The 17,260-nt window shown below is 47.8% G+C and overlaps 1 protein-coding gene across 1 annotated transcript in view; it reads right to left on the bottom strand.

Annotated features, from left to right (window-relative positions):
* HS3ST2 (heparan sulfate-glucosamine 3-sulfotransferase 2) overlaps positions 1 to 14,883 on the bottom strand; it is a 107,668-nt gene extending 92,785 nt beyond the window's left edge. Inside the window, exon 1 of the mRNA XM_010358207.2 lies at positions 13,950 to 14,883. Within this exon, the coding sequence (XP_010356509.1) occupies positions 13,950 to 14,434 (485 nt within the window). The 5' untranslated portion in view covers positions 14,435 to 14,883. The remainder of the gene's footprint in view (positions 1 to 13,949) is intronic.
* Between the last annotated feature and the right edge of the window lie 2,377 nt (positions 14,884 to 17,260).

The raw sequence follows: 17,260 nt of genomic DNA, 5'->3' as shown, positions 1-17,260 counted from the left end.
AAAAGGCAGGAACACTTCATCATATCCTCATCTTACATAGGAGAAGCCAAAACTTGGAAAGATGAAGCAACTTGCCCCACAGCCATGGCAGAAGCAGGATTAGAAGCTACTAGTACCTATTTCTAAGATCCACCTTCCTAGAATCATAAGAGGGCAGATTGTAGTTCACATCCAGCCCACAGACATGTCCTGTTTGACCCACAAGTGTTCTATAACAGTTATGAATCAGTCAGATGTGATTATAAATTGAGAGTTCACTTTCTTTAAAATGCTATACTCAAGTTTTTCTTTAAAAAAAAAAAGCCATAACTGGGAGATCTGGCCATGCAGAGATATCAAAAATATCATTTAGGACTGACTACTGATTGTCCTCTCTAAATAGACAATCAATACCCTATCTAAATGGGACCAAATACCCTATTTAAACAAGATTTGTATAAATGGGACAAGTCCCCACCTATTCTTCATAACCCACAGCCAACTTCATTCATTCATTTATGTGCCCACAGAATCCCTAAGGATGTTGAGTTTGTGATGCCATCACTACTTCCACCTGCTTCTCCATGGGATAGGAGCTCTCTGCAGCTTGGCCACTGTCCCCAGCTGACGACGACATATTCAGAACAGCTCAGAACCTCCCCATCCTTCTACATACCTCCCTTGGCACCAGCCACCTGGACAGAAGGAGGTGCTCAGAGGTTCATGTTTTAGAGACTACCTTGCTTGCACAATTGCCATTTGAATGATGACCAAATTTGAGAACCCGTAAGTGGCTCTGACATGAGTACTTCCCAGAGTCACTTCTGGTTATTTCTCTTCTTCATCCTAGGCAGGAAAGAACAATTGAATTAAGTCAAGTTCTTTCCCTCTCCATGAAATCAGTGATAGACAAACATTTGGCCAAGTTACCCAAGAATTTCTTGTTAATGGAGAAGTTTGTGCTAGAGAAAATACAGGAAAGGGGGCCTAAAGTAGGGACTGCACCACCACAGAGCTTTGCAATGACTTAACTCATTTTTCAAGGAATTAATAATTCAGATCCCACAGTGTTTCAGCTAGAAGTGGCCATAAACTTCAGAGAGTTTAACCAACCACTTCTGAAAATGGGGATTGATCCTAGGAAATGCTACCTCCACTTTAAGCCATCTCGCCTGAGCAAAATGAAAGCTGTTAGATGATTTCACGTCTTCATTAAAACCATCAAAGCAGAAACTCACTGCAAAGAGGCTGCCAAGGCAGAGAACATTTCCCCATGCTTCAGCAGCTTTGGGAAAGTTGGAGAGATTCAGATTCTGACTATCTTGCAGGAAGGTGTTATCATGTTCAATTCTGCTTAAGGGAAGCCACACGCACAAGCCCCCTAATCTGGCAGTGTCACCACAGCAGCCACCTCCCCATGCATGTTGATGAGGCTGGAACAAGAATGAGAAACAGGGTGGCTCCCATTGAGTGACACATGCCCTTTCTGGGTTGGAGAAGGGCTAATTTAACCTTTAACAGATCTCAAGAGGTTACCTAAGAACTCTGTATTTATAAAAAGGGCCTCAAAGATCTCTAGAAATGAGGAGTGTGCTATCTCCTACCTATGGGAGATGGCAGATTCCTCATTGGGAGTGGAGACTCCAAGCTACAGTAGAACATAATGTTCTTTTCTTTGGTTAGTTTAGGGACATCTATAGATAGACAGGACCAGTCAAGTGAGGGGCTGTATTGGGAAGTATATTTGGTTCAGCCTCCAGCCTGTCACTTGTAAGGAAGAGCCTGAAAGATAGCAAGTCCTTAATAGGAACTTGGGCCGGGCACAGTGGCTCCCGCCTGTAATCCTAGCACTTAGGGAAGCCAAGGCAGGAGGACTGTTTGAGCCCAGGAATTGGAGACCAGACTGGGCAACATGGTGATACCCTGTCCCTAAAAAATACAAAAACTAGCCGGGCATGGTGCCTCATGCCTGTAGTTTCATACTAGGGAGGCTGAAGTGGAAGGAGCGCTTGAGCCTGGAGGGTCAAGGCTGCCGTGAGTCATGATTGTTCCACTGCACTCCAGCATGGGCAACAGAGCAAGACTTTGTCTCAAAAAAAAAAAAAAAAAAAAAAAGAAATGCTATCATCATCCTCCTCAGCAGCAGCACTGCTACCATCATCATCACTAACGCTGTCTTTCTTGAGTCCTCTCTCCCACACTTTGCCCCATGCAATCATCAGCAAATCCTGCCACTGTCCCTTCAAAGCATATCAAGCATCTGTCCCCTCCCCCGTCTCTCTTCACTACTGCTCGGCAACCACTTTTGCAACAGCCCCCTAACCAGTTTTCCTCCTTCCATCCTTACTCCCTTCCATAGCAGCCAAAGAAATCCTTGTAGAGTGTAAGTCAGATCATATAATGCCTTCACTCAACACTACCCAATAGTCCCGCATTTGCTCAGAGTAAAAGGCAAAATTCTTGCAAAGACCTACAAGGTCCTGCACCATCTGGCCCCTGTTACCTCTCCAAGTTTATTTCGCATCCCTTGTGCACTTCTTGTGCACTCCACCCTGGACGCACTGGCCCCTAGGTTTTCCTCAATCATGCCAGCCACGCTCTGTCCTCAGGGCTTTTGCATGTGTGCTGCCTCTGCTAGAACATACTTCTCCCAGATCACAGCATGTTTTCCCTCCTCACCTCCTTCAGATTGTCGCTCAAATATTGCCTTCTTTGCTAGGCCTTCCCTACCCACCCTGTTTAAAATTGCAACACACTCCCCAGACCAAGTACTCTCTCTCCTCCTCCCCATATTTTCTCCATGGCACTTACCACCATCTGACATAGATATGTTTGACTGACTTATTTATTAACTATCTCCTTCTTACCCCGTGGAAAGTAAGCAGCATGAAGGCAGAAATTGTTGTATTTTTTTTTCATTCCTCTCTCTCCAGTGACTATGTGGCTGGCACACAGTAGGTGCTCAATAAATACCTATTGATGACTGAGTCACCAGCATCCACATTCCACATTCTTTCAGAACCAGGTGTGGCAAGCTTAACAAAGGGGTGGACCAGTTTGTAGCTCCAGAACAGACTCATCAATTCCTAATCATCCCTCATAGCTAAGAGTATTCACTCAAGGCATATTAATTGAGCACCCACTGTGTGCCAGGCACCATTCTGAGCTTCAGGGATATGGCCATGAATAAGACAGACAAGGTTCCTGGTCTCTAGGGGGAGTTTTCAGGCTAGTGGGGAAAACAGTAAGTAAAAAAGAAAATGAACACAATAATTTCAGATGGCAGTGAGAAGTAAGAAGTAAATAAAGCAAGGTGGTGAGGAAAGATAGAGTGGAGAGGAGGTGAGCCAGCCTAGACTAGGTGGCTGAGAATGGTCTCTTTGAGGAGGTAACATTGGAGCTGGGACCTGCATGATGAGAAGTAGCCAGACCTGAGATGCTCTGGGGGAAAATGATCCCTGTAGAGGAACAGCAGATGCAAACACCCCAAAACATAGGCACCAGCTCTCTTGAAAGCCTCTTTTGTTTGCCCTGGGTGGGGGCCCCTCCTCTATGACCCCACAAATGCTGGGAGCTTTCTCTGTCTCTCAGTAAGTCTGACTACTGAATTTCTCTGCATCTTTATCTCTTTAAAGGAGAGATAAATTCTCTTTCCCATCTTCATTTCTCCAGGGCTTATCACAGTACCTGGCACATAGCAGGTGGCCAATAAATTCATGTGGAACTCCTCCAGGAAGCTTTCCCAAATTCCCCTAAATGAATTTTCCCTCCTTTCCACGCTACTTACCATAGCTCTCCTTGTATCTCTAGTATGGTACCTATTCTCATCTGACTTGTGTGCAAACTTTCCATGGACATCTAGTAGCCTCACCAAACATTGAAGAGCCCAGAAGCTCTGTGTTATATTCATCTCTGTGTCCTCAGCATGCTGCTCAATAAAGGTATGATGAAGAAATCAATGGCCAACAATGACAACTAACAGGTTTTTAATACCCTCCCGTGTGCCACAGATGTTTCGAGCACCTTCACGTGTAATTGTTCATTGGATCCTCACAGCAACCCTATGTGGCAGTCAATATGATTAGTCCCAGTGTGCAGATGGAGGAACAGTGTGCAGATGAGACTGAGAAGCCACTGGTTGGCACACACGCAGCTTGCATGTGGTGGAGCTGAGATTCCAACACATTTCTTCTCATCTCAGAGTTCGAATTTTTCATAGCTGTGCTGAAACTGCCTTCCATAGTAGTTTCTGCAACTTTATCTCCATTTTGAGTTCATGCTTGGAATCTGGGCTTCTCTCTCTCTCTCTCTCTCTCTCTCTCTCTCTCTCTCTCTCTCTTTCTCTCTCTGTCTCCAATAAGATCTGTCTTTGTATTGCTTCCGAAAAAGCCCTTGTGCCACCATGAGGCCTTGCTTCAATGCCTACTCATCTCTCCATCAGCCTCAGGGTTGATCTGGGGTTCTTTCACCCAGCAGCAAGCACTGAGGCTAGGGGGCACCCTGAGCTGGCAGAAAGCCATCTCTCCTTAATTGACCATCTGCCCTATTAAAGGCAAGTTTGGGAAGCCCTGTTTTCATAGACACCCTCTACATTTCCTCTGTTAACAATATAAGGGAAATTCCAGGGACCATTTTCTGCAGTGGGTCTTCTTTTACACAGTTAAAAGCACACAAAGAAGTTGCATTGTCTTCCGCTCTTGATCCAGTGAAATTAAACTGCCTGAGAAAGCAAAATTGACATCCTACCCTGCCCTGTGTGTAAGCTTCATGTCATGGTTTTTTTTGTTTTTTGGTTTTTGGTTTTTTTTTTAGAAGGAGTCTCACTCTGTCACCCAGGTTGGAGTGCAGTGTGCTATCTCTGCTCACTGCAAGTTCTGCCTCCTGGGTTCACACCATTTTCCTGCCTCAGCCTCCCAAGTAGCTGGGACTACAGGCACCTGCCACCACGCCCGGCTAATTTTTTGTATTTTTAGTAGAGACGGGGTTTCAACGTGTTAGCCAGGATGGTCTCAATCTCCTGACCTCGTGATTCACCTGCCTCGGCCTCCCAAAGTGCTGGGATTACAGGCATGAGCCAACACACCCGGCCCATGTCATGTTTTTATGCCTCACATCATGTTTTCCAGAATGGAAGAAAAGGTATTTTGCATCCTGAGATTTTGCAAAACGGACACCCTGTCTCACATGAGCCTCGAAATTAAAATAAAGAAGAGCCTTGTGCCACTGTCTCATAAATTGCTGATTCTCTAGTGAAAACAACTTTACCTCTGACTTTTGTGACACTGACGCCTACAGATATATAACAATCTATGTAGATATGATAATCGTGGAGAATACTGCTGACTTTTCACCAGTAAGAATAACGAAGAAATCCATTGTAACCCTGTGAGTTTACATTGTTTTTTAAATGCCCACCACACCCTTGATTCAGGGAACCTGGTTCTTGGGAAGGCTACACTCCCTTGTAAATATTGCAGGTCAAACTCTCCTCTTAGTGCTCAGTTTTGTTCTGAGTTTTCTTTTGGCTCATCTCTCCCAATCACTAACACGTTAAAGAAACCTGAAAAGCTAGAAACAATCTCACTCTGTCACCCAGGCTGGAGTGCAGTGGTGCAATTATAGTTCATTGCAGCCTCAAACTCCTGGGCTCAAGTAATCCTCCCATATCAGCCTCTCAAGTAGCTGGGACTACAGGTGCATGCCATCACGCCTGGCTAATTTTTGTTTTTTGTTTTTTTTTAGAGACGAGGTCTCCTTATATTGCTCAGGCTGATCTCCAACTCCTGTGCTGAAGCGATTACCCAGCCTCGGCCTCCAAAAGTGCTGGCATTACCACCATACCCAGCCCATCATTGGATTTACTTAAGCTGAGTTTTCAGCAAATTCCAGCAATATTTCCCATAACGTCAGTTGTGTACCTCATCTTGGTAATTTTAGGTACTACACAGACCTACTAAATACCACCACATCACACAATGAAATGTATTATCTCTCCCTCTTCACCTTCATTCCTTCTGATTACATCAAGGAGAAACATCTCACATTGGTATTGACATTTCTTTAACTGCTCTTAGCAGTGTCCCCTAGTATCCTCTTTTAAGCAAAGATGGAAAACACTGTAGGCTTGGAACATTCCAGCCACACTAGAGAACAAAAATTCAATCACACTGTTTTGTTTTCAATCTAACTTATTTTTATGATCACTTTCTAATTATGGCAAGTGTTGCTGGTTTTCCATTTAGGGTGGTTTAAAATAAAGTTGCTTTTAAACAATATTTATTTTAACTATACTTGCACAGTATGCATTAGATTTGCAAATCCACAGCATATCTTTAGAAAGATACACAAAAACAGGTACCTATGGTTGCTTCTGGGAAGAGGAACTTCTTGGTTGAAAGATGAGGTGAAAAGAAAGGGATTCATTTTCTCTGAATATCCTTTGTCACTTTTGAATTGCACAATACAAATTTATTTTTTTCTGAGACACAGTCTTGCTCTGCTGCCCAGGCTGGGGTACAGTGGCACTATCTTGGCTCACTGCAACCTCTGCCTCCCAGGTTCAAGAAATTCTCCTTCCTCAGCCTCCCAAGTAGCTGGGACTACAGGCGTACACCACCACGCCCGGCTAATTTTTGTATTTTTAGTAGAGATGGGGTTCACCATGTTGGCCAGGCTGGTCTCGAGCTCCTGACCTCAGGTGATCCACCCACCTCGGCCTCCCAAAGTGCTGGGATTACAGGCGTGAGCCACCACACCCAGCCGAATATCTTGTCTATTCTAAAATATATAAACTGAAGGGGAAAATGTGTTCTTTGTGATAAATTCTAATTTTTAAATGGGTTATCTTAAGCAAAAAAATTAATAAGGTCAGACGAGATGGCTGACACCTGTAATCCCAGCACTCTGGGAGGTCGAGGCAGGCAGATTGCTTGCGCCCAGGAATTTGAGACCAGCCTGGGCAACAAAACAAGACCCTGTCTCTAACAAAGGATTTTAAAAAGTAACCAGGTGTGTTGGTGCACCCCTGTAGTCCTAGCTACTTGGGAGGCTGAGGTGGGAGGATCACTTGAGCCTGGGAGGTTGAGGCTGCAGCGAGCCTTGTTTGTGCCACTGCTTGAGTCTCAAAAAAAAATTAAGAAAATAATAGTAGAGGTCGTGCTGGGCTTTGGCAAATGTCATGAAGGTGGCACAAGAATGTCTGAAATCTGAAAAAATTCTCCCTCCCAAATAACTCTGCCACCATTTGGAAGGCAGCGTGAGCCTCCACCCAGATAGAGCAGACACTTCTGGCTTTCTCACGTGGGGAGTGTTCATGGTGGCAGGTGGCCATGGGCACTGAGGTGAAGCCATTGTCAGCTCCTCTGATTTGAAAGCTTAGGAAGACACCCAATGGACCCATGCCCAGGAAATCCATGTGATGTTCGGGCTCCAGATCACCCAAGCCCAAACCTCTGTCTCATGTGCCCTGGAAAAACATACTTAATAATAATTCCCCTGTTCCCTGTCTTCACCCTGTCCCCTTATCCCACTGAGAAAGCCGCTGGGAGCACAGCATTGAACCAACAGCCCAGCAGTGTAGCTTGACAGGCAGCAATTACCTCAGAAGCACAAGGTCATTTCCCCTCCCGGGTGGCTTTTACCCACCTTGTCAAGCTGTTTGTGAACTTCACAGTGCTTCAGCCCAGCCATGCAGCCCATTAGGAGAACGAAGTGGCAACTGAGCCGGCCTACAGCAGCCTGGCACCGAGCCTGGCCCTGAGCCTGGCCAATGGAAAGCATTTGACAAATGAATGGATTAACCCGCACCAGAGTTAGCTCCAGTGGAGACAGTGAGTCCCACAGGTTTAGGTTGTCTGCGTGACTTATGAGCTCCCTTAAGGCTGACTCACTACCCCCCAAAGCCCCCCCCCATCACCTGCCCTGAGCCCTCACAGGTAGAGATGACCTCTCCTCAAGTCCTCCAGGGGATCTGATCAATAGGGAACTGTGTGCTCCCACTCCCTCCCCACCCACCCTGTCACTCAGTCATTCAGGAATGATTCATAGAGGTCTAAGCAAAGAGAGGGAAGTTATTCTACAGCCCTGCACATCAGATACACAGAACATTACCAAAGCATTACCGAAGCATAAATGCAAGTAATAGCACCTGTTGGGCATTGACTCTGCTTCAAATCCGTTAGGGCCCTTTGGATGTGTCCCAGATATGCGTAAGGCACAGCAAGTGCCTCTGTACAGCAGGCCATGAAGGACATGCCCACCATCACATCTTATCTCCTGTGAGTACTAGCCCCACACCTTCCCTAATTTCAGGATAGTTGCTTTCAGGGAGATGGCATGGGTAACATTCAAAAATATAAAATGAATTCAGCTCCTGGACCAATCAGAAGAGAGCCCTGCTGGCTACAGAGATGAAGCAGGGTCTAGTCACTGGCTCTTTGGAAGATCCAGAAAGTCCAGGTTAAGCTGGGGAAGCCGGGTCTCCCAGGCAGAGGGCATTTTGGGAATCAGTATGGAAACATCCTATATCTTCAATCTAAGACACCATCAATCATAAGATACATGCTAATTTCGGAGATGTTAAAGATGCTTCTCAGAATCTCTCAGTGGTATCTTCGCATGTTCACATCCAAAACAGCCTTAACAATGTGTGTAGCTGGAAAGTACTGGGGCTGTGAGCATCTTCTCCACCTAAAATTCTCCTGTACCAAGTGATAGGGTTTGGCTGTGTCCCCATCCAAATCTCATCTTGAATTGTAGCTCCCATAATTCCCACATGTTGTGGGAGGGACCAGGTGGGAGAGAATTGAATCGTGGTGGTTTCCCCCGTACTGTTCTCATGATGGTGAATAAGTCTCACGAAATCTGATGATTTTTTATGGGGTTTCCCCTTTTGCTTGGCTCTCATTTCTCTCTTGCCTGCTGCCATGTAAGACATGACTTCCACCTTCTGCCATGATTGTGAGGCCTCCTCAACCACATGGAACTGTGAGTCCATTAAACCTCTTTTTCTTTATAAAGTACACAGTCTTGGGTATGTCTTTGTTAACAGTGTGAAAATGGACAAATAGAACAAGGCTTTGGGGTAAGCCTGTTCTTCATTGCAACCTCTTGCCAGTCATTCTCAGCTCCAAGGGGAAGGGAAACCAGCTCTTCAAAAAACTTCCTTGAGCAATGACAGTTCTCATTGCCCATTCTGAATGTTCCTCTGTGCCTGACAAGAACTGTACATTTGCTGGCACTAACTATTATATCTCCAGCATGCTACAAGGCTGACAGAGTGCTGCAAGACAAATGGGGGGGTTATGGACTCAATGGTTTCATTTAATCATAGTGTATGATGTTCGCCTGGACCAAGACAGGGAATTTCTGTATAAAAGCCTAAGTCTGCATAGATGCTGCAATTGTGCATGCAGGTTCACGTGTGTGGGTGTGCACACACATGCATCTGTGTGCACACCCAGTGAGCACAGATCAGTCTGTTTCATGTGTTGATCAATTTGTTAAAAGATGATAAAACTGTCTGCATTAACTACTTCATGCAGGAGGCCCCTTACTTTCTGCCTTTGATTTTATTTTTTTCTAAGGTTTTGCATTTCCAGAGAATTGGGCTTTGCAATTAGAATATGATTTCTTGATTAAAATGAACTGGAGATCTTATTCTGTGATTTTTATTCTCTTTCTTACTTAGACTGTTGCCTCTGGGGCAAATATTCTGTCTTCTTTGCTTTGCGCCATCCCAAGAACATCATCGATGCTGAACAAATAAATAACCAGAGTTGTGAAGTGAAGGCTGAAATTTATAGAATAGGCTCATCTATCAAAATTTGGACACCAGAACACAGAGTCAATTATCACATATTAACTTGCTCTTGTTGGCATTTCAATGCGTTTAGAAAAGATACACTTCCTCCATACACGTTCCCCTGCCATACCAAAACACTAGCAAAATTGAGAACACTTCAGACATAACTCAGCTTTCCCTATGACTCTAAAAACTCCTACACACAGCAAAGCTTATATCTCTTTATAAAAGATGACCCTGAAGAGTCTATTTCACATCCAAACTTTCTTAGAATGGAGGGCATCCTAAAGATAACCTTAGATTTGGAAAAGCATTTTCACGTAGTCTTACTTGATTTTTATAAGGTTGCAAAGCAGTTCAGACATCATTCCCATTTCGCAGGTAGCAAACTGACACCCAGATATGTGAACTGACTTCCTGTTAACATGGAAGGAGGGAAGGAAAGAGAAAAAGAATGGAGGAAGGAAGGAAGAGAGGAAGGAAAGGAGGGGGAGAGGGAGGGAACAAAGAAAGAAGGAAGGAAGGAAGGGAGGGAGGGAGGGAGAGAGGGAGGGAAAGGAGATGGAAAGAGGGAGGGAGGGAAGGAAGGAAGGAAGTGGGGAGGGAGGGAAGGAAGGAGAAAGGGAAGGAAAGGGAAGGAATAAAGACGAAAGTATGGAACTATCTTTATAGCAATTGATTAATTCTTCAGCCCGATTTAGTAACAGCAGCAGGGTTAGAAACTAATATTTTAAATACTAACAGAATTAATACTGATAACAGGAGTGTCGTAGCAATTAGTAGTAATAACAGTGTAACATTACTGCCTTATTTTTATATGTCGTAGACTTTTCCCGGGCAATTTCATGTACAGTTTTGCATTTATTCTTCACAACAAGCTTCTAGGATAGTTACTACAGGTCCCATTCTATGATGAGGAAGCTGAGACTTGGGAGAATCACCTTTCTTCAAATCATACAGCACCTAGGTGACCACCTCTGGTCTTCTGATAGTGGGTCCTGTCCTGGTTCCCTCATCAGCCTGGTGTTGCTTTGCCCACTTGTCCAAGAAGCTAGGAGATGCCACCCTGCAGCTGTTACCTCGGGGAGGAAATGTGGGTGGGGGAGAACCCAGGCCAGAATACATAGTTGAGGTAAGCATCAGAGATGGCATTGCAGAAAGACAGCAAATTGGAAAGAACCCACTGCAGAAGGCTGGGTTCTTTGGTGGTGGCCTGAACTGGACTGGTTCCCAAGAAGGGGATCAGGCTGAGGACAAGAAGGTGCAGACTCTGTCTCCTGGTGTCTCCAAATGATGGTGTCTCTCTGGCTATATTACCCGGCCTTCAGCTTTATCTCCATTTACCCACAGAAAGAAGCCCCTTCTTTGTGTTAAGGGTAAAGCTTTTGATTTTTCCACTATCTGGATTTCAGCCTCCTGACCAGGAAGTTATCACCAGGGGCTTTGATGTGGGCAGATCGAACTAAGATCCACACTGGCTGCAACTTTGCAACACCCCCTTTGGAAAGCACAGTCCACTCCAATGGGTGCAAGGGTTCTTTGGCCATGTCTGCCCAGTGAACCCTGGCTTTATGATGGGAAGCTGTGAACTGACAAGGCAGTGGACAGAGAGGGGAACATCCTATCACCCACCGTACATAGCTCATGGAATTCAGGAAGAAAGTGAGAACGTGGGTTTTAAAGGATTCCAGAAATCCCCATGATTTCTGCAGTTAATGCATATGACTTGGCCATAATAAAGAGAAATGTACATAAATGTTCTTTATATACAGAAAGATGTTCTGGAGGTTATGGAAACAGCATCCAAGTGGAGTAGCATCACTTGCGCAGAAATGGCAATCCACAAGCTAAACACTTGACTCGAGGGGTGTGGATTTGTAACTGAAAGAAGCACAAACCACACAGCCCTTTCCTGACACTAGAGCCTCCCAGCTTTCCTGGTCAAGCAATGGGGAGAGGGCAATTACCATCAGAACTCTAAGATAATCTTTTAGAAATATAAAGTAGGAAAAGGTGGTAGAGGGGGAGAGGAGAGAGAAGCGGCGCTGTCAGCGTGCTTGATGTTAAATAAAACCTACCAAGACTCAGCTGAGAATTTTAGCAGAATCCAAATGTGCTAAAAAAAAAAAAAAAAAAAAAAAAAAAAAAAAAAAAAAAAAGGCATGGCTCCCATCTCTAAGGTTCACAGCTAAGCTGGCTTAGAATCACACATGCCAAGCTTAAAAATAAAAAGCAGCCATCCCTGAATGACAAGGACTCCGGGATGGAAGCCTGAGGTATGCTGTTTGGTGGTGGAAGGAAGAGAGGGGAAGGAGGAGAGTCTGGGTTCAGGGTATAGGTATTTATTGGAAGGCACGCTATCTGAAAGCCAGATGCTCAGAATTTTGCTGTTTTGCACTTAAAAGGCACTTCACATTGGCAAAAGGTTTCATAATGATCTTCAGATTTTCCATCGAGGAAATGCTGGCCTGCATTCGAATGTCATGGCTGACCCACTCCGGGCTCTGCTGTTCAATGTGTTTGCCTCCCCCATCCCGGAGTCTGGCTCAGACAGTGCCCACATGCACCTAGACGGGATGCCCATGAGTCATAGTTTGGAAAGCACAGGGGGCTATTGGCATTGGCACGAAGCCAGATCTGTCACTCTGTGCCACCATACCCTATTAACCAGACATAATGGTGCTGGGGCCACCCACAGGCTAGTTAGCCCCTGCTTGGCTGCAATGGGGACAGACTATGTGTTGGCTTGCTAAGGACGGTGCATGACCCACTCGTTGTCCCCACAACCACAACTATTGTGGGTCAGAGCTAACCTGCAAAGGTGCTAAATCAGGCCTGTGGTCCCCCTACTTTTGGTAAATCCAGGGCCTTCTGTTATAAGTCCAGTAGGGTCCTCTTTCTAATGAAGTTGTCCCTTGTCCAATATGCATATGACCTCTACTGCCTAAAGCTGTAGATAAAAATAGCAGATTTAGCCTCAGCTACTGTGTCAGCTACCATGTTACCCCTCCCCAACGTCATTACTATGCAGATGTTTCTAGAAAGTCTTCAAAGGGTCAGGCGAATGGTGAGAATTCTGTGACCTATGTGTTAACAGGGAGCCCAGACATTACACCCCCAAATGTGGGCCGATCCTACACTTCAGCACCATACAGGGCTGGGGAGGCAGATGGGCATTGAGGAGTGGAGGCTGCCACCTTACAGAAGCTTTGGTCTGTGCCTTGACACCCCCGGTGGGGATCATTCTCCTCCCTGGCATGCATGGGCAGCATAGGCAGTCTATGCATTACTGGCTGCCCCTAGGACCCTCGCCAGCCTTCACCCACATGCCCACCTTCAAATTCCACATTTTGGCTGCTGGCTTAGAAGTATCACTTAACGTGAAGTGTCTTTTTTACACCTTTAAGGCACTTTAGAAAAGCCTTGGAAGGTATACAGGGCAAGAACTGTTCTCCTGCCCATTGGGATGGATGAGAAAATAGAGACTGATAGAGTTTAAGAAACTTGCTCAAGAGTAAGTGACAGACCCAAGACTCAAATTCAGGGCTCTTTCCACTACTCCAAGACCATCTACCCAGGGCCAGATCTACTGGGGATCTCAGCCCCGGTACAGCAGCAAATACCTGGGTTTGAGATTGAGACTCCCTAAAGCATCTTTCTTACTGGAGACCTCTGGGGATGCGCTGTCATTTGACCTGAACTCTGGGGACCTTTCCCAAACAGAGCCTTGCTGCAAGGAGTCTCTGAACTGCCTTCCCTTTCTCAGGGTCCTTCAGGTGCTGGGTACCAGCAAAGACCTACAGAGGGTCAGGATGGGGTCGTGTTCAGGCATCACAGGTCCTCGCCCGTCCCTTCCTTGAGCACCCTAAGGGCTGGTCACAGAGGGAGTTAGCCCTCCAGCTGGCACTTAGGTTTGACTGGAGATAATCCTTTTCCAACGACTCCGGTGACAACAGGGAACGCCCTCTGCAGTTCCAGAAACTGCCCATCTAGATTATCACTGGGAAGTTCTGGGTAAATTCTGCTATAGTCCCCCATGGCCCGACGTGTCAGCCTGAACCCATACAACGAGACGGGTTAAAAGAAAAATAAAACACAAGAGACGGATGGCTCTCCTGATGGAAGCGACCAGAGACCCGGCGCGCGGAGCTGAGCTCCTGGTCCTTACCTGTACCAATCCAGCCCGCGGCCGTAGTTCCTGTCAAAGAAGTGGGGCTCCGTGCCCAAGGCCCGCACGTCTGGGTGCACACGGATAAACTCCAGCACGGCCCGGGTGCCCCCCTTCTTCACGCCCACAATGAGGGCTTGGGGCAGCCGCTTGGTACCCAGCTTGGATGAGCCGGAGTGGTTGGAACCCGAGAGGCGAGGGGCGGGCACGGCGGCGGCGGCCGCGCTGGGAGCGCTGGGCTCGCTGGGCGTCGGCCCGGAGGGATCACAGGGGCGGGACTTCTGGAGAAGTTTCTGGCCGCCCGCGCTGGGGCCGCGGAGGCAGCGAGGCGCGCCCAGGAGGCGGCTCCGACCCAGGTCGTCGCAGCAGCACAGGAAGCTGTAACACAGGTAAGTGCAGGAGAGCGAGAGTGTGAAAGCGAAGAGCAGCCTGCGCGCCCTCCGCGGCTGAGGTGGCCCCGCGCGGCCCAGGACCCTATAGGCCATGGCTCCATGGGCCCGCGCCGGGGGTCATGGTTTCCGAGGGGGCACCGGCGGCGGAGCTGCTGTGGCCCTGCGGTCGCCTAGAGGGCTCGCGTGGCGCTGCCCCGGTCGCGCGGATCGGGCGTTGGGGGCGCCGTCTTCTCCGGGCGCTGCTGGCCGGGGTGCGCTCCGTGCCCCGGGATCCCGGGAGCAGCTGCTCCTCGGGGAACAGGCGGTTGCATTTCCAGCATCTCCCGGTCCTAGACGATGGGACTCCGGGCAGCCGGGCGGCTCGGGCGCTCCCTGGCTCTTACGTGCGCCGGATTCGGAGCGCGCCCAGCGCCCGAAGCCCCATTCCTGATCCTCGGAGCGCTGCGCACGAAACGCTCGGTGGCGGCGCGGCTGTGCGGGCTGGCGGGTGGACCGAACGGTGGCGCTGGAGCGGGCTGCGATCTGGCTCTTCGGGAAATGCCGAGCGGAGCGCGCTGCCGGCTCTATTTAAGGAGTCGCCTGACGTCAGCCGCGCGGGTCCCCCGAGCCCGCGCCGCGCCCGGGGACCTGGCCCGCCCCCTGCGCCCCCACTCTCTTACCCCTCCTAGAAACATAGGACGCGGGCGCTCCTCAAGCAGGCCACTCCCTACGGAGCCCCAGGCCAGCTTTGGGGCGGTGAAGCGAAGGTGTCAAGACGCAGTACTCCTCCGGGAGGCTGGACAACCCTACCACGCGGGCCTCTACACACCGAGGGACACGAACCCAGGTCGAGTTCGCGCAGACATCCAGACCAGACAGACCAGATGCAGACGCAGGCACCCTGCCCTGATGCGCGGTCCCACCACCCTGACCCGCACAAGCACGCACAGGCAAAGAAGCACACACGCCCTAGCTCGGACACACCCCCACACGGGGAGGAGAAGTCCCCTAACCTGGGCCCAGATACTCCCACAGGGACACTCCCCCCGCTCTCGACATCTCGCCAAATGGACACACACAGCCCAGAATCGGACACGGAGCGCACGCACGCCCAGGACTGGGACACGCGCTGTAGATGGGATGGGTGGAGGAGCCGAGCGTGAGTGAGATTCCGTGACTATTCACCCAAGCTTCTTAGCCCCCCGCACGCTGACTCACACTCCGGCGGCTTGCTCTGTCTCACACCTATGAGGCACGCGCACCCCAACCCATTTTCACCCCACCTCTCCCCGGGCCTGCCCAGAGAGCGAGCCCCAGAGCGGCAGACTCCGCGCCAGGAGGGTTCCTCTCTTAGCAGCCGCCGCCTAGCGGTAGACTGCTCCCCGGGGAGCTGTCCAGGGTACTGGAGGGTCGCCGAGGGCTGAGTGCCCAGGGCTTCTTCACGCAGAGACACTAGGATGAGGAAACAGAGTACAAGGAGAACGTATCCAGGAGCAATTCCACTTCGAATGATTCCTAAGTGAATGCCCACAGGACAGTTCTCGGTGACCATGTCCAGAACAGGCTTAAGTGACGATCTCCAGTACTTCCCTGGGTTACCATGCTGTTACCTTGGATCAGAACCCTGCATCAGAACAGGCCTAAATGGCCATGGCCAAGAACACAGCTGAGTTGTCCTTCAACAACAATGCCAATGCCAATTCACCATGTCTGGGTGTTCACAAAGTGACCCCACCCCCCTCCCCGAGAAAGTCTAGATGACCACCATCGCCCCCACCCCCATTGCCCCCACCCCAATCAGGTTATAACTGACTTCCTCCCTCAGGGCATAAATTGATCATTAGGTTCTGTGGATCTTAGCCCAAACCAAAAAATATTTTGTCCCCAAACCAGTCCCATCCCTGGAAACCTTAAACCAATTCTACTGCAGATAATAATAATAGCTACCAACTTTTTATCAAGCACCTAGCATGGGTTAACTGATTAAATATTCACCACAACCTATGAAGTTGTTACTATTATCCCCACATCACTTTGCTGTCTTAATTCTAATAGTAGCTAGCATTTACCGAGTGCTTGTTTTGTACGAGTTATGCGCTAATCACTTGACATGCACTACCTCATTTATCTTTGGAGGTAGATATTATTGTAATTCCTAATTTACAGGCAGTGAAAAGAAGGTTTTAACAAACATATACACAGTAACTGGCAGAGCTGGGATTAAATCCAGGCAGTCTGACTCCAAGATTCAAGCTCTTAGTTACAGCACTTTGCAGCTTCCTCACTTCCTTTGACCATTATTCATATAATTCCATCCTAGGCTCCTCTCCTGGATGTGAGCTAATTTGTCTATGTCTCTTCTAAAATCTTGCACCTGGGACTGCATGAGGAATTTCAGATATGGATTGGAAAGTTCAACAGGACTCTCACCTCTCTTTTGTAAGTTCTATTTCTAGTAATGCCACCTAAAACTCCATCATCTTTTTATTGTAGATATATCATACTGCTGATATCTCAAACTTGCAGCCAAGTAACATCTCTAAATGTTTCTTACAAGTGCTGCTGATTAAGGCACAGCTACCCATACTGTGCTTGTACAGTGGGCCTTTTTGGACCCAATATGTAGGTCCTTATAGATTTGACTTGATTACATTTCATCTTGTCTCATCAGTTCACTGCTCCAGTTTTTGTCAAATGTCTATTTGAAGTCAAACCATGAGGTAGCTTTCATTTATTCAAAAAGAAAAAGTAGAAAGATTGTATCCCAGCTTTACCCTTTATTCCAGGTGTACTTTGGGCAAATGCACCCCCTGTGAGCCTCAGTTTCCTCAGCTGTAAAATGGGAAGTTATGATCCACCTTAAAAGCCTCTCAAAGTTTAGATGTTGTGTAATTCTATGATTCCATTATCCAAAGCATGAACCACTCACTTGGCATCATG

The sequence above is a fragment of the Rhinopithecus roxellana genome, chromosome 20 (assembly GCF_007565055.1).
Source record: "Rhinopithecus roxellana isolate Shanxi Qingling chromosome 20, ASM756505v1, whole genome shotgun sequence".
Lineage (NCBI taxonomy): Eukaryota > Metazoa > Chordata > Mammalia > Primates > Cercopithecidae > Rhinopithecus > Rhinopithecus roxellana.
Note: the sequence above shows the minus strand (reverse complement) of the source record. Positions and strands in the feature narration are given on the sequence as shown.